The sequence below is a fragment of the Ranitomeya variabilis genome, chromosome 2 (genome assembly GCF_051348905.1).
Source record: "Ranitomeya variabilis isolate aRanVar5 chromosome 2, aRanVar5.hap1, whole genome shotgun sequence".
Lineage (NCBI taxonomy): Eukaryota > Metazoa > Chordata > Amphibia > Anura > Dendrobatidae > Ranitomeya > Ranitomeya variabilis.
This window is the reverse complement of record NC_135233.1, coordinates 596908708-596932939: the sequence shown is the minus strand read 5'-3', so window position 1 is coordinate 596932939 and position 24232 is coordinate 596908708. Positions and strand designations below refer to the sequence as shown.

The following is a 24232-nucleotide window of genomic DNA, read 5'->3' as shown; positions in this document are numbered from 1 at the left end:
GGGCACTGGTTCATTGGTTTGGATGCAGTCTTTCTCATCCACTGCTTTCAGTACTTCTGGATGAAAGCGCTGTAAATGTCTCTTTAGATTAGAAGCTCTGGTAGGAGCATTTTTATCTTTGCCTGAATATGCACTGATCTTGGCTTCACAGCATTTGTGTTTGTCTGGATCATTTGTCATACACTGACAGACATAATGTTTTCTATCTTGAGTGATGGTGAAATGTTCAAATACAGCTGATTTAATGTGACGCTTCTTTGACATTCTCAGGTTTTTAATTCTGCATTCACAATCCAAATGACAATTGTTTTTCCTAAAAACAATTGTACAAAATTATTGCCAGGTCGTACAACTGATACAGTGGTCAGTAATACTGTTATTCCTCATGTACTCACAGTTAACTGATGCAAAGTTTGTTGAAAGGATAATACTTCTTAGTCTTCCTCTTCTGAGTAGCAGCTGTGAGATGCTTGGAAGACGCACACCTAGTAAACATCTAGTCTAGAAGAGGAGCTTTACTACTAAGAATTTGCAACACATTTTCACTTTCAGTTTCATACATTGTAAGTAGGGGGGTTAGGGCAGCATGAGGTTAACAAAGTATAAGATTAGATAAGGGCAGTAGAGAACAGTGACACACAAGAAGTAACAAATGTCTCTATCACTGTTGTTCATAGTTTGATAGAACATATATAGTTGAGTAACATTTATAAAATTCATATGAAAGTTCAATAATGAAATATTCATTTTTTTTTTTTTAAAGCTGGAGTCGGAGTCGGTACATTTCTACCGACTCCAACCAAAACTAACTGACTCCGACTCCACAGCCCTGAGTATAATACAGGATGTAACTTAGGATCAGTAATGTATGTACACAGTGACTGCACCAGCAGAATAGTGAGCGCAGCTCTGGGGGATAATACAAGATGTAACTCAGGATCAGTAATGTAATGTACACTCACCGGCCACTTTATTAGGTACACCTGTCCAACTTCTTGTTAACACTTAATTTCTAATCAGCCAATCACATGGCGGCAACTCAGTGCATTTAGGCATGTAGACATGGTCAAGACAATCTCCTGCAGTTCAAACCGAGCATCAGTATGGGGAAGAAAGGTGATTTGAGTGCCTTTGAACGTGGCATGGTTGTTGGTGCCAGAAGGGCTGGTCTGAGTATTTCAGAAACTGCTGATCTACTGGGATTTTCACGCACAACCATCTCTAGGGTTTACAGAGAATGGTCCGAAAAAGAAAAAAAATCCAGTGAGCGGCAGTTCTGTGGGCGGAAATGCCTTGTTGATGCCAGAGGTCAGAGGAGAATGGGCAGACTGGTTCGAGCTGATAGAAAGGCAACAGTGACTCAAATCGCCACCCGTTACAACCAAGGTAGGCCTAAGAGCATCTCTGAACGCACAGTGCGTCGAACTTTGAGGCAGATGGGCTACAGCAGCAGAAGACCACACCGGGTACCACTCCTTTCAGCTAAGAACAGGAAACTGAGGCTACAATTTGTACAAGCTCATCGAAATTGGACAGTAGAAGATTGGAAAAACGTTGCTTGGTCTGATGAGTCTCGATTTCTGCTGCGACATTCGGATGGTAGGGTCAGAATTTGGCGTAAACATGAAAGCATGGATCCATCCTGCCTTGTATGGAGCATCTTTGGGATGTGCAGCCGACAAATCTGCGGCAACTGTGTGATGCCATCATGTCAATATGGACCAAAATCTCTGAGGAATGCTTCCAGCACCTTGTTGAATCTATGCCACGAAGAATTGAGGCAGTTCTGAAGGCAAAAGGGGGTCCAACCCGTTACTAGCATGGTGTACCTAATAAAGTGGCCGGTGAGTGTATGTACACAGTGACTGCACCAGCAGAATAGTGAGTGCAGCTCTTGGGTATAATACAGGATGTAACTCAGGATCAGTAATGTAATGTATGTATACAGTGACTGCACCAGCAGAATAGTGAGTGCAGCTCTGGAGTATAATACAGGATGTAACTCAGGATCAGTAATGAAATGTATGTACACAGTGACTGCACCAGCAGAATAGTGAGTGCAGCTCTGGGATATAATACAGGATCAGTACAGGATAAGTAATGTAATGTATGTACAGTGACATTACACAGCTGACTCTGTAGCTTTTTCTAAACACCTACTATCAGGATGCCCAGCCTGTTGGTAGTTGTAGGTTTGTAATAGGAGCCTAGGAAAACCTTAGAAATGTGCTCCTTTGACACGCATTTACTACATATCAGAGGATTGTTCTTAACTGGAATTACCCTTTAAATCAATTGAAGAATAAGAACGGTCTTTGATATCACTATGTTGCATTAACCCCTTGTAGAATGGCTGCACAGCCACCCAGGGGTTAAAGTACAGTATGAAGAGCCAAGCCACTTTCCAAAGCCAACCAAGTATTTAAGGAATGCAGGGGATGATGGTAGGCCAACAAAACGCTAAAGATTAACAATGCAGCATGCCCGCCCTTACAGTTCCTTCACATACATACGCTGACTATGTTAGGGCAGCATTAACGACACACATGTTAAACAGTAACCTGGGCAAGAAGCGAGCACTGATATGATGGGAATGGAGGCATTTGATGTCAGCAGCTTGTCTTGTGCTGAGTTATGGCATTTTTAAATGTGGTGAATTGTGCCAAGATACAGACATACGTGCATGCACGAGCTGCAGGCGGCATCAGGTTCCCTGGGCATATTCATGAGTGATGGCACAGATGCCAGCCTTGTCCACAATGTAATCCACACCGCCATCATCAGTAGGAAAATCGCAGCCCTTATGTCTATGTCACCATGTGTATAAAACTATTTCCAAAACATGCAAAGTCTCGGTTGCACAACAAAGCAGCGCGGTAAAGGAGGGGCCCCAGGTTCCTTAACCCCCTCTATGCCCCCCTTGAGTTCTTGTCTAAAAATATCCTTAATTTTGCACAAGGGATTAGCTCGGTTTACAGATTTCCCTATCCGTTCTCAACAGAGGAAGCCAAGAAAACACGACCTCCACTGCTGTAATCGGCTATACGGGTTTATGTCAATGAATTGCCGATTCTTACTAGAAAGCCTAAACAATGGCCAACCTGTGGGATCACACAGTCTTAAAGAGGTCCTCTGCTTTGTACAATCCTTGAGAGCTAGCAGATCATGACGTGACCTCTTACTCGGTAGTCAGCCATCAGTGGTGCTCTGTGCTCATTTTACTCACAGCACCACCAGAAGGAAAAGTTAGGAATTACACATGATCCATTTACATCAATAACTTATCGGTGTAATATGGGACAGGTGAGGTCCTCCAGAGAGAGCTATTTACTATGGAAAGCGATGAGGGTCCTGAGCAGACAATGAGGTTTGGCTCCTACAGTTTCAAAAGATGAAAGCACTATCTCAAAATGGCCACTAAGGCCATGGCTCCAGTTAAGGGGTGCTGGCTGTCGGCCCTCTACCAATCTGACTGATCCTAACATTTAACCCGGACAAGCCTTCACATTTTTGTCTCCATCCAGGGACTATATAATTGGTGTCCTGACTCCCCATGAAGGCAAATATCTAAGGAAATTAGGATGGGGCTGCTCGATGTTAACATGCCCAATCCTTTTGTTCTTACAGGAAATAAGCTGTCAGCACAGTTGTGTGGCTTAGTATACATTTGTACGTTTAGGTCCGAGGAATAGCTGTTAGATGTGAAGTATAGGGGCAGCTAAAGACAATTCCTTACTACATGCCCTATAAGAGAATAGGATCATTATAAAGGATGAATTATTTGCAATATACAACCCTATTTTTGCCATACTAGTGGCCCTAGTCGATCCAGACTTCCTTTCCAATGGGGAAGTACATGGCTAATTCCTAGGCCAAAGTTTAAATATTCCTTTTGACCATATTATACAAGGCATGGCTACAATACTGTAAAAACTTTTTAGTTCACTGTAGGAGGCACTTTGAGTGACCTGAAAAATCATAAACAAGACCAAACATAATTAGGGGTGCTGGTAGAATTTTTTTGGAACATCGACTGCCTAAAGTTGGTCCAGCCTTGCGCTCGATCAGATCAGACCATCAGGTTCTGGGACTGGCTTCCATCATACAAGAGTCTATGGAGATATGCTATTCATGGCCTTGACCGAGACGGAATTAGCAGTGTTGTTAGACTACACAGTCATAACCGAGTAAACACGACGCATCACATAAATCCGGCTTACTCAAACAGACAATTTTCTCACAAAAGAACAGTATTTTCAGGGCTGAAACCTAAGTAAACTTGTGTATGTGGCACACGGCCAGTAACGAACTCTGCTCAAAATGTGAATGGCCGCTTTCATCTTCGTGAAAAACATTCCTCCGCTGCATAGATCACAGATCTCACCCAGAACTAGTCCTCGGGGATTTAAAGGTCCCTTACTAGCATCTCAGCAGTTAATAAGACGATACACCCAGGTCCTGAGGAGCTCCTATAAGTGCTCATCTACTACAATGGTCACAAGTCACCACGGCGAAACCAAGTCACCGGCGAAACTACTTCAAGATCTCAGCTTTCAGCTCAGGGATCGATTCGCGCAGCCCTGGAAGGAGCAGCGTACCTGGCAAGAGAGGACAATTATTTTAACCCTTACATAGACAAGCTGTCACATAAGTCCTACTCCAGGGATTGGAGTATGGGGTGGCACAACGAACAGTAGTCTTTATTCCAGGTATGGTAACAAAGGAAACAGCACCCATGGTTTAAGAGGCGGCTTCTTGTCCGGAGTACCAATGGTAAAACAGTGGCTGTACAGCTCATCAGCACTCATTCTCCACACTGGTGACACCTCAGGATTTCATCTGGTACAATCTCAACGGCACCAATAAAATCTTATACCTTGATCGGACAAATTTATTTTAAAAGTTTGGCCAGTTAAAAACACTGAGGCTGGCAAAATAGGCCAACTCTAGGATCTGAGGATTATTTTGAGCTGTCAATCAAAAGCTACAACTTCTCGTCTGACACAAAGTGACAAAAACCTATAATTACAGAATCCAAGACGGACTTATCATAGGAAAAAACTTGTTCCTATTTCCTGACATAAGAGGGCGCTTTTCTGAACTATAAATAGTGTAATAAAAATATGAGGTCTTTTATTTTTAAATTGACCCTAATGCTACATGTGCACAGATGTTGGAATAATTCATCTGGAATGGAAACGTAATGATCAAGGAACTACAATGTCAGCTAGTACCACAAACCACAATGCTTAAAAAGTAACAATTTGCATAAAATTTAGGATTAACTTTCAACTTTGTTTTGACACATTGGTGTCCTGCTGCTTCCTAACATTGAGAAGTGCATTAAACAGGTTTATAAAATGCATTGCTGTAATCTGCACTCACTATGCTGGTGCAGTCACTGTGTACATACATTTCTGATCCTGAGTTACCTCCTGTATTATACCCCAGAGCTGCACTCACTATTCTGCTGGTGCAGTCACTGTGTACATACATTACATTACTGATCCGGAGTTACCTCCTGTATTATACTCCAGAGCTGCACTTCACTATTCTGCTGGTGCAGTCACTGTGTACATACATTTCTGATCCCGAGTTACATCCTGTATTATACTCCAGAGCTGCACTCACTATTCTGCTGGTGCAGTCACTGTGTACATACATTACATTACTGATCCTGAGTTACATCCCGTATTATACCCCAGAGCTGCACTCACTATTCTGCTGGTGCAGTCATTGTGTAAATACATTACATTACTGATCCTGAGTTACATCCTGTATTATACCCCAGAGCTGCACTCACTATTCTGCTGGTGCAGTCATTCTGTACATACATTACATTACTGATCCTGAGTTACATCCTGTATTATACCCCAGAGCTGCACTCACTATTCTGCTGGTGCAGTCACTGTGCACATACATTACATTACTGATCCTGAGTTACATTCTGTATTATACCCCAGAGCTGCACTCACTATTCTGCTGGTGCAGTCATTGTGTACATACATTACATTACTGATCCTGAGTTACATCCTGTATTATACCCCAGAGCTGCACTCACTATTCTGCTGGTGCAGTCACTGCGTACATACATTACTGATTCTGTACTGATCCTGAGTTACATTCTGTATTATACCCCAGAGCTGCACTCACTATTCTGCTGGTGCAGTCACTGTGTACATACATTACATTACTGATCCTGAGTTACATCCTGTATAATACCCCAGAGCTGCACTCACTATTCTGCTGGTGCAGTCATGGTGTACATACATTATACTGATCCTGAGTTACATCCTGTATTACACCCCAGAGCTGCACTCACTATTCTGCTGGTGCAGTCACTGCGTACATACATTACTGATTCTGTACTGATCCTGAGTTACATTGTGTATTATACTCCAGAGCTGCACTCACTATTCTGCTGGTGCAGTCACTGTGTACATACATTAGATTACTGATCCTGAGTTACATCCTGTATATACCCCAGAGCTGCGCTCACTATTCTGCTGGTGCAGTCACTGTGTACATTACATTACTGACCCCAAGTTACATCCTATATTATAATCCAGAGCTGCACTCTCTAATATGCCGATACATTCCGTGACTTGTACCCCTAAATTGCACTCACACTTTTGTAATCTTCAGAAATGACACATTGCAGTATTCCCTGCTAGTTCAGTCTGTGGAGTGTTTGCGCTAACGAGATGCATTACAGCAAGTATATGATAAACTATTTTCCTTGGATTATTGTAGCTCTTTTACGCTATGTGTTGATTATTTCCAATAACAAAGAGCAGAACTATGAATACAGCTCTTGACCATAATATAAGTTGTAACTCAGGACCAAGATGCAAAGTACTGGCATTATATTATCTCTCACCATCATTGCTTTGCCATTGCTCTGGAATTTTATTCTTTTATACGTGCTGTCCCTACTGGTAACGAACGAGGTTAAAGTACACCAGGTCTGGTCCTCCTGATCACTCATTTACCGCCCTCTCCGGAGCTTTGTGGGCCTCGGCAATAACCTCGACGCTGGAGACCGCATTTTTCTAGGCTGCTAAGATACTTTGGAGTATAAACCTACGTCAGCCCGGCTTATAGCCTGTGATCTGCGAGGAAAGCCTGGGGCTGGATTAATGCCATGCAAAGACTAATGCAATTCAACTGAGCCCTGTGACATGAAAATTGTCAGAGGAACTTCACTTTTTTTTTTCCTGCCCCCCAATTCCCCTGCTGTCTTGATATGGCGAGCGGACACAATGCATCTGTACTTAAAAATAACTCAGGCCATAGTTTTGGCATCTACGTGAATGGACCTGCCAAGGGTTTCAGAAAGCTGGCACCATTTCTGCAATCAAATTGTGTCACTTCCAAGGGAAACCACTCGATACAGTCCTATCTGTGACCTCACATGTCAGAGTCACGTTACTATGCGAGATCAAAACCGATCTGAACTCTTTACAAAGTGTCACGGAAAAGCAGAAGATGCTGGATGCAAGTCCTGGGAAGGAGACTATGTGGGCCAGGCGGGTGATCTGCATTGTTAGGCTCACGATTTCCTCTGAGTCCTGAGCCCTCCGGAGCTGTGACTCCTCCTCGAGCAAAATCAAGGACGACTGTGCAGAGTGAATGACCTTGACGAGGCAGGCCAGGGTCCCATGGCAACAGATAGGCATGCGTGCGCTACGTACCCCGGCCACCTGAAACACCTGTTTATCTGATGGGGCAGAAGGAAAAATCCGGCAGTATAGAGAAGAAACATCTCACTGGACACATCAGGAAATTCAGCTTGTTTATACAAATTGAGCAACATTCTCAGATGATTGCTATAAAGCACCACGAGACTGGTAATCAACAAAGTATAGGTTTCCCTTTAATGTTAGAAAATTGCATCACCTGGCAGTTCTCTACTATTCCTCTTTACTAATTTCCAGCAAAGGATAAACAAATATGTAAACAACTGACCCCGATCTATAGGGTGCGGCGGCGGTGCTGCGCTTCCGTGCAAAGTGTCACCCACAATGAGCCGATGGGTGCACGATAAGGACCCAAAATTGAGTGTAAATTAAACATTGATATGGGCAGAAGTTCAGCACCTTTGGGTCATACCCTAAGGAGGGTATAACGTGATGGCATTTTGCTAAGATATACACTTTACAATCAATGAAAATACAACAGCGATCCTGAGAATTAAAGGGCTGCAGCACTGGTTTAAAGTTCCCTTTGTACATCACATCAGATGGTAGCACAGTCGGTCCTCATACAGAGGTAACCTTTCATTCTTAGGACCACTAGGGGTCCCTATAGATAGGTGTCACTTGTTACATTTTCTATATGCGGCAGCACGAGTCTGAGCAGTGGGCTGCAGCTGGTGCCATTCTCTTGCATGGGGTCCTGCTGCAGTTATCTGCAACGATATGCAGACGTGAAAAGTGCCTTAAATAAAGTACTTTAAATATAGACACATCTGTTACTGGTGAACACATTTTTGGATTATTTTCCACTCATGTCAATAATTTACGTCCCACTAGAAAAGCAAAAAGGTTCCGCAAACGACCAGAAAGATGCCTTGGAGATGCCGCTGCTTCCTAGAGATCTGGTTGGCGTCATACGCTTAGTCCCTGGCACATTCCTGGGTTATTTTATGAAATACTGACTGGCTGGCTTCCATTATTGGTAAGTGACTGGTGCCAGTCTGCTAACATGCAAGTACCTGTCCCATTTATTATTTCATCATCTAGTCGATAACATGAGCACTTGCCTAATGAGCGTCATATAAGAAAGTATTGGAAGCATTATCAATGAATATATCTGCCCTAACCTCATGTAAACAAGAAAGACCGATCGTCCATCTCCATCCTACTCTTTTGTGTATGGAGTCTTATAGGCAATGCTTCATAAGAAAAATATGCAAATCAGCTCTCACCTAGAAGTGCCACCTTTAGCTACCACTATCAAGATAGCAGTCTTCCCTTTTATTAGGTAGGCACAGATTTGGTGCCTCTGATGGGAATTTGTGGGATAGAAGGAGCATCTCAGATCTGTCAAGTGACTCCTAATATCAGTTTGCTAGCCAATTTGACTTTCTTGGCCAAACAATAAAAATTCCAGTTGATAGAAATTACTGCAAAATTTTAGGCACGTTGGCCACAGGGTTTCTGGGATGTCCAGATCTGTTTTGGACATGGTCATAGGAGCCATAGCGGCCATTCCTGGTGGTCACCCAGCAGTAGATTAGGGTTCTTTTGCATGGGCCAATGCATAGTGTGTGTGGAGGATCAGTCTGCATATCGAATGTACGGCAGCAAGTATCCTTTCCTACAGATTCTAATTAGATCTCATTTTTGCAGAACAAAACTTTGGTGATTTCATCAGCATATAAGATTACATGGACGAGACTACCCGGCCCGAGATCACGTCTATCATCAGGGCATCTACAAGGGATATTCCCGGAAGGCCCAGCATACGGCCCCCACATGGATTGTCACCCAGATTTTCTACTTATGACAAATGCAGCATTGAAAGAAACCGAACCTATTCTAAAACACGAGTTTATAGATGGGGTGCCCCTCATTAGCGAATTTCCCGTGCATCCGCTCATTTATAGGACTCATTTCCATTTGTGACACACAATGTCCACTGACTTTTGAATGGTTTAATACTTAATTTCACGTATAGAAACTGAGGACGATCAAAGGTTAGAGATGACATCTGTTCGCTGGTGGTCTAAGCAGCAGGAGCCTCTGTGATATTAGTTTGGGGACCCTTCTTATACAAAGGGATTGTTCTATCCATCATTATGCTGCTCTCTCTTCTGAGACCCATTCCAGGCTCTACAGAAAGCCTACTGTCTCAGAAGAGAGCGCCCTACTCCAAGATCCTACCCCAATTTGGGAGATGGGAATACCCCTTTAAAAAAAAAAAGCTCCTGGTCCTTTATTATACTGAACACTACAGATCTCAACGCGTGGACTTAAAAGTGCTGCACAAAACATGTGACAGTGTCCAGATTGAGGGGCAACTTCTATCTACTGTTCTCTGTTATCAGCCATTTTAATCTAGGTAGATGCAGATTGTTGCGTTGTTCAATAGGAATGCTAGAAAAATCCTCCTCATCTAACCTTGCCCTTAAGCAGATATAGCTGTATACCTACCATGTGACTGTCAGCGGCAGCTTTGTCTATAAGCTCCTGACCTTAGGGTCAGCGCTCGTTTAAAAGGCAGGAATGGACCAATTAATCTCCTCACGCGACTACATTAGATGGATATACAGTAGTGATCAAACCTGCTCATTTTCCAGCAAGGATAAAAAGGGGCTTTATAGTTATACATAGGAAGGCATGACAAGCAGAACGCCTATATGTGTATCTGTGCTCACATCCCATCCTGTGCAGGGCACTAGCAGCAAATTAGAGGATTTTTCCATGTCTCAGTGCTCTGCAACCTGTGGCTCTCCGGCTGCTGGGCAACTACAACTCCCATCAACGTAGCAAGGTACAAATGGAATATTGGAAATATGGATATATGGAAATATGGATATCTGCTCCGATATCTTACAGATTAAATCCAGCACATACTGCTTTCTCAGAAACAGTTATAAAGAAGTCTACCTAGAATATTTTATTGCTTGTCCTCGGGGACGAGTCAGATGTCTTATAGGTGACAGGTAAGAAAAAGAAAAAAAGAAAAAAAAAAACAATGAAGAATTTTATTTACACTTAACAAGTTAATGTCGTACTACACAGAAACTAGCCGAGCAAGTCTCCTGTCATGTGAAAGCAGGCCGTGTCTAGGGTGGTGAAAACTTATGCAATGACCTCGGCTTATATCCACATGCAGGTTGTATACAAGACAAGTTAAAGACTACAACTACCACCATAACATGACAGCCGCCCCCGGGAAATGCTGGGAGTTATATTTGTGCATCGGGTTGCAGACTACTAATATAGGTATAATGAATAATAATATTTAATAAATAATAATATATAATCTAATATATAAAGCTGAATGTGTGTGTGTCTGTGTCTATGTGTGTATGTCCGGGATTGGCATCTGCACCGTCGCAGCTACAGCCACAAAATTTTTCACAGTCACACGTCTGGACCCTGAGAGCGTCATAGGCTATGTTGTGAGGCGAAATTTTAACCCCGCGCGTTCCAATTCACCAAACAATTTTGCCCCTATCTACATAATGGGGAAAAAGTGAAAGGAAAAGTGTTGGAGGCAAATTGACAGCTGCCAGATGTGAACAAGGGGGACTTAAACAATGAGAGCGATGGCGCCAAAGAGTATATACTGTACAGTTGCTAAGGTGGGGCCCCGACATGGGATAATCACCACACCACCACGGGGATATGAACACACACACAAAATGCGCCACACACTACCACGTGCTCGAACACATATACCACCCTCAGCGCACATTTCACCACACAAACACTAACCTCGCCACATAAAAGTCGAAACACAAAAGTCACCGCTCAAAACTTGCCACACGCAAAACTCACCTCATGGAAAACTCGCCACACGTGCAAAACTTGCACACGCGGAAAAATTTGCCACATGCACAAAAGTTGCAACACATGCAAAAGTTGCCTCACACAAAACGCACCACACATAAAACTCGCCACACGCAAAACTTGCTGCACACAACTTGCTATACTAACCTGTCACATGCAACTCGACACACAAAAAGTTGCTACACGCATGTCGCCACACAAAACTCATCTCACAAAAGTCGCTACATGCATGTCACCACACGCAACTCAACACACACAACTTGACACATGAAACTCGCCCTAAAACACACACAAGTCTGGTATTATCCTTCAAAAATAAAAATCTGATTAATAAGCAGACAAACTACAAGAGTAGCAAATGTACCATATAGGAAATACGGCAGCTGTCAGTCACATGACCAGTCTATTATGTGTATGTGTGAGCTAATATATACTGCCAGGGGGGAGTGCTTCCTGTTGGCTGGGGATTTATCAGGCTGCCAATTTAGCTTACAAATACTGAGGTAAAAATACTGAGCAAATAACGTGTGAACAAGGTCTAATACAGGAGGAGATGACACACAGATATATACTATATATAGGAGGAGATGACACACACACATATATACTATATACAGGGGAGATGACACAGGTATATACTATATACAGGAGGAGACGACATACAGGTATATACTATTTACAGGGGAGATGACATACAGATATACAGGAGGAGATGACACACTGGTATATACTATATACAGGAGGAGATGAAACAGGTATATACTATATACAGGAGGAGATGACATACAGGTATATACTATATACAGGAGCAGATGACACAGATATATACTATATACAGGAGGAGATGACACGTATATACTATATACAGGGGAGATGACACACACACACACACACACATATATACTATATACAGGGGAGATGACACAGGTATATACTATATACAGGGGAGATGACACACACGTATATACAGGGGAGATGACACACAGGTATATACTAAATACAGGAGGAGATGACATACAGGTATATACTATATACAGGAGATGACACGGGTATATACTATATACAGGAGGAGACGACACACAGATATATACTATATACAGGAGGAGACGACACACAGATATATACTATATACAGGAGGAGACGACACACAGATATATACTATATACAGGAGGAGACGACACACAGATATATACTATATACAGGAGGAGACGACACACAGATATATACTATATACAGGAGGAGACGACACACAGATATAAACTATATACAGGAGGAGATGACACACAGATATATACTATATACAGGGGAGATGGCACACACACACATATATACACTATATACAGGGGAGATGACACACATATATACTATATACAGGAGATGACATACAGGTATATACAGGGGAGATGACACACATATATACTATATACAGGGGAGATGACACGTATATACTAAATACAGGAGGAGATGACATACAGGTATATACTATATACAGGAGGAGATGACATACAGGTATATACTATATACAGGGGAGATGACACACATATACTATATACAGGGGAGACGACACAGGTATATACTAAATACAGGAGGAGATGACATACAGGTATCTATATATATAATTGTCTAAGGGTTTTTCCGTCTGTCTGTCTGTCTGTCTGTCCTGGAAATCCCGCGTCTGATTGGTCGAGGCCGCCAGGCCTTGACCAATCAGCGACGGGCACAGCATGGCGACGATGTCATAATGGAAATCCCGCGTCTGATTGGTCGAGGCCGACTGGGCCATGACCAATCAGCGACGCGGGATTTCCAGGAAGGGGTGTGGTCTCCACCATCTCTGCCGATGTACAGGAGAGAGGAGCGGGACAGTGTACTGACCAGGAGGGAACGTGGAGGCGTCTGGACAGTGCGTATACCGTCCCGGGTGAGCGAGGGAGGCGGGGAGGAAGCCGGGGACCGGGAGAGGGCAAAGAGTGGAGGGTAAAGGGGGCTGCGAGAATGCAGGCCTGTGACGACGTATTGTGTGCGGGCACCCGGAGTCCTGCGTGTGCGGACAGCCAGGGCGCGGGAGCCGGGGCACCGGGGAGAAGGAGCAGGGTCCCCCGGACAGTTAATGTACTGGCCCGGGTGAGCGAGGGAGGCAGTGAGGAAGCTGGGGACCGGGAGAGGGCAAAGAGTGGAGGGCAGAGGGCACTGCGAGGACGCCGGCCTGTGACTACCTATTGTGTGTGGGCACCCGGAGTCCTGCATGTGCGGAGAGCCGGGGTGAAGGAGCAGGGTCGGCACCGAAGTGAGAAGCAGTGGCGCCGGGGAGAAGGAGCAGGGTCCCCCGGGAGAGGGAGCAGAGGCGCCCGAATGAGAAGTAGGGGCGCCGGGAAGAGGGAGCAGAGCTGCGGCTACGCCAAGCATGTGCAAACCTCCAACATCCTGCGCCCAGAATCCCCAACATCCTGCGCCCTCAACCCCCGACGGGCGCAGTCATCCCGCGCATTGGCGCGGGATTTGAGACATGCTTCGCTGATTGGCCACAGCAAAACAGCCACGACCAATCAGCGACGGGCACAGTCCGGCGGCAAAATGGCCGCTCCTTCCTCCCCGCAGTCAGTGCCCGCTCCATAATCCCCTCCAGTCAGCGCTCACACAGGGTTAATGGCAGCGGTAACGGACCGCGTTATGCCGCAGTGTAACGCACTCTGTTAACACTGCTATTAACCCTGTGTGATCAACTTTGTACTATTGATGCTGCCTATGCAGCATCAATAGTAAAAAGATCTAATGTTAAAAATAATTAAAAAAATTTAAAATAGTTATATACTCACCGTCCGTCGGCCCCTCGGATCCAAAACTGGCCTTTCCCGATCCTCGCGATGCTCTGGTGGCCGGTCCATGCATTGCGGTCTCGCGAGATGATGACGTAGCGGTCTCACGAGACCGCTACGTCATCATCTCGCGAGACCGCTACGTCATCATCTCGCGAGACCGCTACGTCATCATCTCGCGAGACCGCTACGTCATCATCTCGCGAGACCGCAATACGCTCTTGGGACCGGAGCGCGCGAGGAGATCGGTAAACGCTTCGCCTGGATACGGAACTCCGGAAGGTGAGTATATCACTATTTTTTATTTTAATTCTTTTTTTTTTTTTTAACAGGGATATGATGCCCACATTGCTACACGCTACGTGGGCCGTGCTACACGCTACGTGGGCCGTGCTACACGCTACGTGGGCCGTGCTACACGCTACGTGGGCCGTGCTACACGCTACGTGGGCCGTGCTACACGCTACGTGGGCCGTGCTACACGCTACGTGGGCCGTGCTACACGCTACGTGGGCCGTGCTACACGCTACGTGGGCCGTGCTACACGCTACGTGGGCCGTGCTACACGCTACGTGGGCCGTGCTACACGCTACGTGGGCCGTGCTACACGCTACGTGGGCCGTGCTACACGCTACGTGGGCCGTGCTACACGCTACGTGGGCCGTGCTATACGCTACGTGGGCCGTGCTATACGCTACGTGGGCCGTGTTATACGCTACGTGGGCTGTGAATATATACTGCGTGCGTGGGCTGTTATATACTATGTGGGCTGTGCTATATACTCCATGGGCTGTGCTATATACTCCAAGGGCTGTGTTATATACTACGTGGCTGTGCTACATACTCCGTGGGCTGTGCTATATACTCCGTGGGCTGGGCTATATACTACATGTCTGTGCTATATACTACGTGTCTGTGCTATATACTACGTGGCCGGCCACGAACAATCAGTGACAGGCGCAGTCCGGCCGCGAATTGGCGCGGGATTTGAACCACGCTTTGCTAATTGGTCGCGGTTGGCCGAATCCTGTGTATTCAAAGTATTATTCTAAAATCTTCATAAATAAACTACATACATATTCTAGAATACCCGATGCATTAGAATTGGGCTACCATCTAGTATACTATATACAGGAGGAGATGACATACAGGTATATACTATATACAGGGGAGATACACACACACACATATACTATATACAGGGGAGATGACACACAGGTGTATACTATATACAGGAGGAGATGACATACAGGTATATACTATATACAGGAGATGACACAGGTATATACAGGAGGAGATGACATACAGGTACATACTATAAACAGCAGGAGATGACATACAGGTACATACTATATACAGGGGAGACGACACACAGGTATATACTATATACAGGAGGAGATGACACACAGGTATATACTATATACAGGAGGAGATGACACACAGGTATATACTATATACAGGAGGAGATGACACACAGGTATATACTATATACAGGAGGAGATGACACGTATATACTATATACAGGGGAGATGACACGTATATACTATATACAGGAGGAGATGACATGCAGGTATATACTAGAGGAGATGACATGCAGGTATATACTATATACAGGGGAGATGACACAGGAATATACTATATACAGGAGATGACAGCTATATACTATATACAGGAGGAGATGACAGGTATATACTATATACAGGGGAGATGACACACGTATATACTATATACAGGAGGAGATGACACAGGTATATACTATATACAGGGGAGATGACACAGGTATATACTATATACAGGGGAGATGACACAGGTATATAATATATACAGGAGGAGATGACACAGGTATAAACTATATACAGGAGATCACACAAATATATATACTATATACAGGAGATGACACAGGTATATACTATATACAGGAGATGACACGTATATACTATATACAGGAGGAGATGACATACAGGTATATACTATATAAAAGAGGAGATGCCACATAGGTATATAGAGGAGGAGATGACATACAGCAGGTATATACTATATACAGGGGAGATGACATACAGGTATATACTATATACAGGAGATGGCATACAGGTATATACTATATATAGGAGGAGATGACATACAGGTATATAGTATATACAGAAGAGATGACATACAGGTATATACTATATACAGGAGATGACACATAGGTATATACAATATACAGGAGGAGATGACACAGCAGGTATATACTATTTACAAGAGATGACAAACATGTATATACTGAGGGGAAAATGAGAGGTGTGAGGTGCAAACAAGGGGTGTGAGGTGAAAATGGAAAGGTGTGAGTGCAAAATGAGAGGAGTGAGGGAAAATAGTGGAGTGATGGGAAAATGACAGATGTGAGGTCAAAATGACAAGTGTTAGGAGGGAATGAGAGGAGTGAGGGGGAAAATGAGAGGCGTGATTGGAAAATAAAAGAAGTGAGGTGCTATAACTAACCACAGATATTTACTATGTCCAGGCAATGCCGGGCTCTTCAGCTAGTAGACTCATATTTCCAAATCTATTGGGAGAAGCGTATTGGGAACATAGAGAATAAGCTCTTGAGAACAGAGACCGATTAGGACGTAGGCAATAAGTCTCAAGTATGCTGCAGAAAGAGATATAAAAAGGTCATGATGGGAATCAAAATAATCTTCTGCCTCTGGTCTCCAGCTCTAAATTCCCTTGGGAGTTGTAGTACTAGCATGATAGGAAACTCATAAAACTTTCTTTTGCTGCAGAGAATAAACTTATAAACTTGTCTAGTGACGTCACCATAAAACAACAAGTGATTTATAACTCTGCGTTGTGAGATTCCTCTGTTATTCCTCCTGGAAATGTCAGAATAAAATGACTTGTGGTGCGCCCCTTCATAGTGAGATACAGGCAGCCCCATTAGACACGGTCAGCGTGCGCAGACACGTGTCCCCCCCGAACAAGTGACTCCAGCTGTTCACACCTCCAGCTTTTATTTCCATTTTTAATGATCCGTTTAGGGAGCATAAAAATAGAAATAAAGCTACGTTCACATTTGCGGTGTGCGCCGCAGCGTCGGCGCCGCAGCGCACAACGCAAACAAAAACGCGGCAAAACGCACGCTAAAACGCTGCGTTTTGCGCCGCATGCGTCGTTTTTGCCCGCAAGTTGGACGCAAAAAAAATGCAACTTGAAGCGTTTCTTGCGTCCAACGCTTGCGGCCATGCGGCGCAAAACGCAGCACAACGCATGTCCATGCGCCCCCATGTTAAGTATAGGGGCGCATGACGCATGCGGCGCCGCTGCGGCGCCCGACACTGCGGCGCTGACCGCAAATGTGAACGTAGCCTAAGAGCTCGGCCGCGGCACCCATTCCTTACAAGACGTCCCTCCTTCTGTCCACTGTGTTTTGGAACCAAAAAAAAAAAGTGGCCAGAACTTTTTTATCTGTCTTGGAAAAAAAAGACAAATCAACCATGCATTCTTTATTAAAACCTATTAAAAAAAAAAACATGCATTATTAAAATGTATATAGAAAAAATAATTAAAAAAATACATATTAAAATCTATAGCAAACGGATCATAAGGGATGACATCGTTTTTTTTGAGCGCTGCAAGTGTCAAAAAAAAAAAAAAAAAAAAAAAGGTTTTCATTCAAGACAGAGCAAAAATGGAAATTGGACAATTTAATTTTTTATTTTTATTACATTTTCGGGTCCATTTGATTTTTTTTTTTTTTTAATACCGGATGAAAAACTGGAGGAATAGCCGAGGGACAGCACGACACAAACCTCTAAGGACAACGTCAGGACAGGTGAATGGTCCTCGCGTCACTCACCGGGACCGATATCTAGTATAAAATTCTGGTGCTGAGACTTGTGGTTCTTCAGGAGAAGACGTGGGACTGGGCGCCTTTGGGGGCACAACGTATATCACAACATGTCGCCATTAAGCCTTGTGGCGTGAATCGGCCTCCGGTCAGGGAATATCCATCCCAGGGTGTTATATGGGGGGCAGTCACTGGATATAAGGCTGCAATGTACCACAATGACCAGCAGCAGCCTAAATCCCACACCTAAGCAAGTTACCATGGCAACCAGCCCCGAGGAAAGGCCACTGCCGTCCCAGAATCCTCCGCGGCAACCAAAGTCAGGCGCAACAGCCGGAGGTCCCCTCTCCCCCACCTCAGCCGCCCCCGGGCCCCGCTCACCTCTAGAGTACAGGGATTTCGGCGACTCAAGGTCAAGGTCGGCGCTGAGCAGCGAGATGAAGTCGGAGGGCATGGCCGCCCGGGCCAGCAGGAGCTGCGCGGATAAACTCGTTAAGTCCCGGGGTCCGCTCCGGTCTGCTCACACACTGACAGGAACCGACGGCACGCCCCCCTACTGACAGTCCACTGCGCAAGCGCGGGGCGGGGCCTTTGTGCTGAGAGACCGTTCCAAGGAGCTGGGCGGAGTTTTAAGTGTTACTAAGGGGACGGAGTAGAAGAGCCAACACGGTTAGTGACGGTAACTAAGGGCGGAGCTGAACCGTGACATGCGCTCACGTATGTTTACGAAGGATGACGCGGATTCCGGCCCCTCCTCCTGGGCGGGGGATTGGAGAGTGACGTAGGCAGCAGAAGGTTTTGTCAGCATGTGCGGCTGACAGGAAGGTGATTGGCTGTGAGTCTATCGCTTATTAGCCAATCAGACGACGGGATGCAACAGGTGCCAGTCAGAGCGACAAGAAGCACGTGATCGTTACGTCACTGCATAGAACAGCATTACCTTACTCAGCAGTATTATCACTGCCTGCCCTGACGTCATCACCCCCTGTCTGTGTCATATCCGTCATCTATCGCCATCACATCTGTCCTTCATGTGTCTCATCTACTATCAATATCATTGTCTAATAATAAAAGGAGCTTGTAAAGGTGAGAAAAATGCTATTTAATGGTCTATAATGGCGACAATTCGGCTCCAACTGTGAACCGTTCTCAAGACTTTTTCAAGGAAAAATAGTTGAACAAATTATTAAACTGAATGTAAGTACTTGGATAATAATAATAATAATCTTTATTTATATAGCGCCAACATAGTCCGCAGCGCTTTACAGTTTAACAGTTTCAAACACAACAGTCATGGGTAACAATGTTAACAATACAGTAATAAAGCAAAATAAGACAAAATCAGACGACCCTACTGGTGAGAGCTTACAATCTACAATGAGGTGGGGAGATACAAAGTACAGGTGTGTATTTACAATGATGTACTTACAGTGATGGTCCAGCCATCTTCAGGGGGTGGGGGGTAGATGGAGATAGAGAATGGGCTACACACAAACAAAATAACTGATTAGGGAACGTGATAGGCCACTCTGAACAAATGTGTTTTGAGCGAGCTCGTAAGACTGTGCAAGTTGTGGATGGTCCTAATATCTTGGGGTAGAGTGTTCCAGAGGATTGGTGCAGCACGGGAGAAGTCTTGGAGTCGGGAGTGGGAGGTACGGATTAGTGCAGAGGTTAGTCGAAAGTCGTTTGCAGAGCGCAGCGGTCGGCTAGGCCAATAGACAGAAATGAGGGAGGAGATGTAAGGCGGTGCTGCACTGTGAAGAGCTTTGTGGGTGAGAACAAGTGCTTTGAATTGTATCCTGTAATGAATGGGCAGCCAGTGTAATGACTGGCGAAGAGCGGACACGTCCGAGTAACGATTAGCCAGATGGACGACCCTGGCTGCCGCATTAAGGATAGACTGGAGAGGGGAAAGTCGCGTGAGGGGGAGGCCAATTAATAGAGCGTTACAGTAGTCCAGGCGGGAGTGGATTAGGGCGACAGTGAGAGTTTTTGTTGTCTCCATGGTGAGAAAAGGGCGGATTCTAGGATAAGAATACAGTAATTAACCAGAGCCAGCATGGGTTTGTAGCAAACAAGTCATGCCAGACTAATGTAATTTTCTTCTGTGATGGAATCACTGAGTGGGTGGATCAGAGAAATGTGGTAGATAAACTATATCTAGACTTCAGCAAAGCATTTGATAACGTGTCTCATACTATACTTATTGAAGAAATGACCAAGTATGGGATTGACAAGGCTTACAATTAGGTGGGTTCGTAACTGGCTCAGTGATCATACTCAGTGGTGGTAAATGGTTGCACATCCAATTGGAAGAGTTTCAATTGGGGAACCACAAGGCTCTGTCCTGGCCCCAGTGGTGGTCAACATTTTTATAAATGATCTAGATAAGGGAAAGATGATCTAGATAAGGGAAAGGAAGGTAACCTAATCAAATTTGCAGACCATGCAAAGCTAGGAGGGACAGGTAGCACTAGAGATGCCAGAAAGGATTCAGAAGGTTCTAGATAAGCTTGAACAATGGCCAGCGACTAATAGAATGGTATTTAACATCTACATATGGGCAAGAAAAATGAAAATTACATCTATAGAATGGGAGGAATAGAACTAAGCAACAGCACATGTGGAAAAGACTTGGGTATGCTAATAGATCACAGACTGCACAGGAGTCAACAGTGTGATGCAGCAGCTATAAAGGCAAACAGTCTAGGATGTATTAAGAGAAGCATAGAGTCTAGATCACGTGAAGTAATTATCCCCCTCTACTCCTCCTTGGTCAGGCCTTATCTGGAATACGGTGTCCAGTTCTGGGCAACACATTAAAAGGCATTAGAAAAACTGGAGCAAGTTCAGGATGGGGAGCTTTTCTATCTATCTATAATAACTTAAGAAAATTTGGCAGCACTACCAAAAAAAAAACGGGTGCAATAACACCTGTAAAAAGTGATGTCCAAACCTCCAAAATAGAAAATCAGAAAAAAAACATTCAGCCCTCCAAAAATCAAAGTGAAACGCCGTGGCTTTACTGATCCATTAACTGCTAATGGATTAGTAAAGCCACGGTGTTTCACTTTGATTTTTGGAGGGCTGCCTGTTTTTTATCTATCTATCCAGGGGAAATCATAGTTAGAAGAGTGCCCCTGTGCAGGACAGGTACGTGGGCTCCTTACAGTCCAATAGTGAATACACCCATTTATGTTGTGCTGTGGAGGTGGTAGTGGCCCCCTTACCTCTTGTGCCCCTCTGTGGATGCGCAGTATGCAGCAATGGAATGTCCACCCCTATGTCTGTCTCACATCTTTCTTTATCATTATTATCCATCCATCTGTCGATCTATACCATATTTATTTTTTTATATCCATCTTTCATTATCCATCTATTTTCTAGCTCATATTTATCTAACATCTGTTTACTCAGCCATATTGCATTTTATGATTGATATATATATATAAGTTTAGACACACCTTCTCATTTAAAGATTTTTCTGTATTTTCATGACTATGAAACCTTTGAAAATTGTACATTCACACTGAAGGCATCAAAACTATGAATTAACACATGTGGAATTATATACTTAACAAAAAAGTGTGAAACAACTGAAATTATGTCTTATATTCTAGGTTCTTCAAAGTAGCTACCTTTTGCTTTGATGACTGCTTTGCACACTCTTGGCATTCTCTTGATGAGCTTCAAGAGGTAGTCACCGGGAATGGTTTTCACTTCACAGGTGTGCCCTGTCAGGTTTAATAAGTGGGATTTCTTGCCTTATAAATGGGGTTGGGACCATCAGTTGTGTTGTGCAGAAGTCTGGTGGATACACAGCTGATAGTCCTACTGAATAGACTTTTAGTATTTGTACTATGGCAAGAAAAAAGCAGCTAAGTAAAGAAAAACGAGTGGCCATCATTACTTTAAGAAAAGAAGGTCAGTCAGTCCGAAAAATTGCAAAAACTTTGAAAGTTTCCCCAAGTGCAGTGGCAAAAACCTTCAAGCGCTACAAAGAAACTGGCTCACATGAGGACCGCCCCAGGAAAGGAAGACCAAGAGTCACCTCTGCTTCTGAGGATAAGTTTATCCGAGTCACCACACTCAGAAATCGCAGGTTAACAGCAGCTCAGATTAGAGACCAGGTCAATGCCACACAGAGTTCTAGCAGCAGACACATCTCTACAACAACTGTTAAGAGGAGACTGTGCAGCAGGCCTTCATGGTAAACTAGCTGCTAGGAAACCACTGCTAAGGACAGGCAACAAGCAGAAGAGACTTGTTTGGGCTAAAGAACACAAGGAATGGACATTAGACCAGTGGAAATCTGTGCTTTGGTCTGATGAGTCCAGACGCAGAAAAGGTGAACAGATGGACGCTACATGCCTGGTTCCCACCGTGAAGCATGGAGGAGGAGGTGTGATGGTGTGGGGGTGCTTTGCTGGTGACACTGTTGGGGATTTATTCAAAATTGAAGGCATACTGAACCAGCATGGCTACCACAGCATCTTGCAGCGGCATGCTATTCCATCCGGTTTGCGTTTAGTTGGACCATCATTTATTTTTCAACAGGACAATGACCCCAAACACACCTCCAGGCTGTGTAAGGGCTATTTGACCAAGAAGGAGAGTGATGGGGTGCTACGTCAGATGACCTGGCCTCCATAGTCACCAGACCTGAACCCAGTCGAGACGGTTTGGGGTGAGCTGGACCGCAGAGTGAAGGCAAAAGGGCCAACAAGTGCTAAGCATCTCTGGAAACTCCTTCAAGATTGTTGGAAGACCATTCCTGGTGACTACCTCTTGAAGCTCATCAAGAGAATGCCAAGAGTGTGCAAAGCAGTCATCAAAGCAAAAGGTGTCTACTTTGAAGAACCTAGAATATAAGACATAATTTCAGTTGTTTCACACTTTTTTGTTAAGTATATAATTCCACATGTGTTAATTCATAGTTTTGATGCCTTCAGTGTGAATGTACAATTTTCATAGTCATGAAAATACAGAAAAATCTCATACTTGTGCACACAAGTTAATCACACGGTGATATGAGGACGGGACCTGACTGTGCAGAATACTGCCATGCCATGAATTCCCTGTTCTCCGTCATGTTTGACTGAGGCAGGGTGTACTCACTTGTTTTGCACATTAGATCACCACTTTGAAGTTACAGTTACCTCTCTGATTAGCCCCTTTGTTACAGTATTGTCGGCATGTATCCTATAGGTTAGTGATGCCTGGACCTCGGTAGGACTGGTCGGTGCTTACATTTTAAAGGTCACTTTTTGGAGGAATATTGCCTCCTCGTGCATTTTATAGGTGTAGCAACCAATCCATTATAGCAAATAGCCCTAATTGTCTATACTTACCAGACATGTCACTTATTATATTGCTCTATTAACATCACAACCTGCAATTACACACGCTAAAATAGTCTGATCAGAAAGCTGGCAAGTATCACTGCCCGCCCCGATGATAGGGTGCCATACCCATTCTTCATGGCTGCCCCGTATCTGGCCAAAATTACAAACATGGGGGGGGGGCTAATGGGTTCACGGTGTTAAAGGTAATGGCCATGCAGACCATGCATTGGCCACCAGATGCAGTGAGACTCCAGATTGAAAGTTGTGGCTTTAAGGAGACGAGTGATTAAAGGGGTTGTTCTTTCAGAATCTGTTGATGACCTTTCCTCAGGATTGGTAATCAATATCAGATGGGGGGGATCAGATATCTAGCACCCCCTACTAGTGTAGTAGTTCAGTGGTGCATGTATGTGACCAATGTACCATTCACTTCTATGGGTCTATGGGAGCAGTATTACACATGTGTGACCACTAGAGTTAAACAGCCCAGGCCATTGGCCACAATAGTAATGACCCCTTATCTGACAGTGATCACTGTTCCTTTCACTTCCATGGGTCTGAGTGTCTAATGCTCATGTTCCATGCACTTCTATAGGAGTCCATGTGTGATCACCTCTCCATTCACACCTATTAGTCTATGGGAGCAGTAATTGGCATCCGTGACCACACCATAGCCAGTTAATAAAGCGGTAGAGACACATGCGCACTAGGATTCTA

General features: G+C 44.4%; 1 protein-coding gene across 5 annotated transcripts in view; it reads right to left on the bottom strand.

Annotated features, from left to right (window-relative positions):
• The window catches only part of NFAT5 (nuclear factor of activated T cells 5), a 111979-nt gene that overhangs the window by 79133 nt on the left and 8614 nt on the right, over window positions 1-24232 (bottom strand). Inside the window, exon 1 of one of the 5 annotated variants that reach the window (XM_077288499.1) lies at window positions 18549-19229. The exons of 3 other annotated variants lie outside the window; for them this stretch is intronic. In XM_077288499.1, coding sequence (XP_077144614.1) covers window positions 18549-18621 — 73 coding nt within the window. In that variant the 5' untranslated portion in view covers window positions 18622-19229. Of the gene's footprint in view, window positions 1-18548; window positions 19230-24232 lie in introns of those variants that run through there. One more of the 5 variants, XM_077288500.1, reaches the window with a different exon arrangement.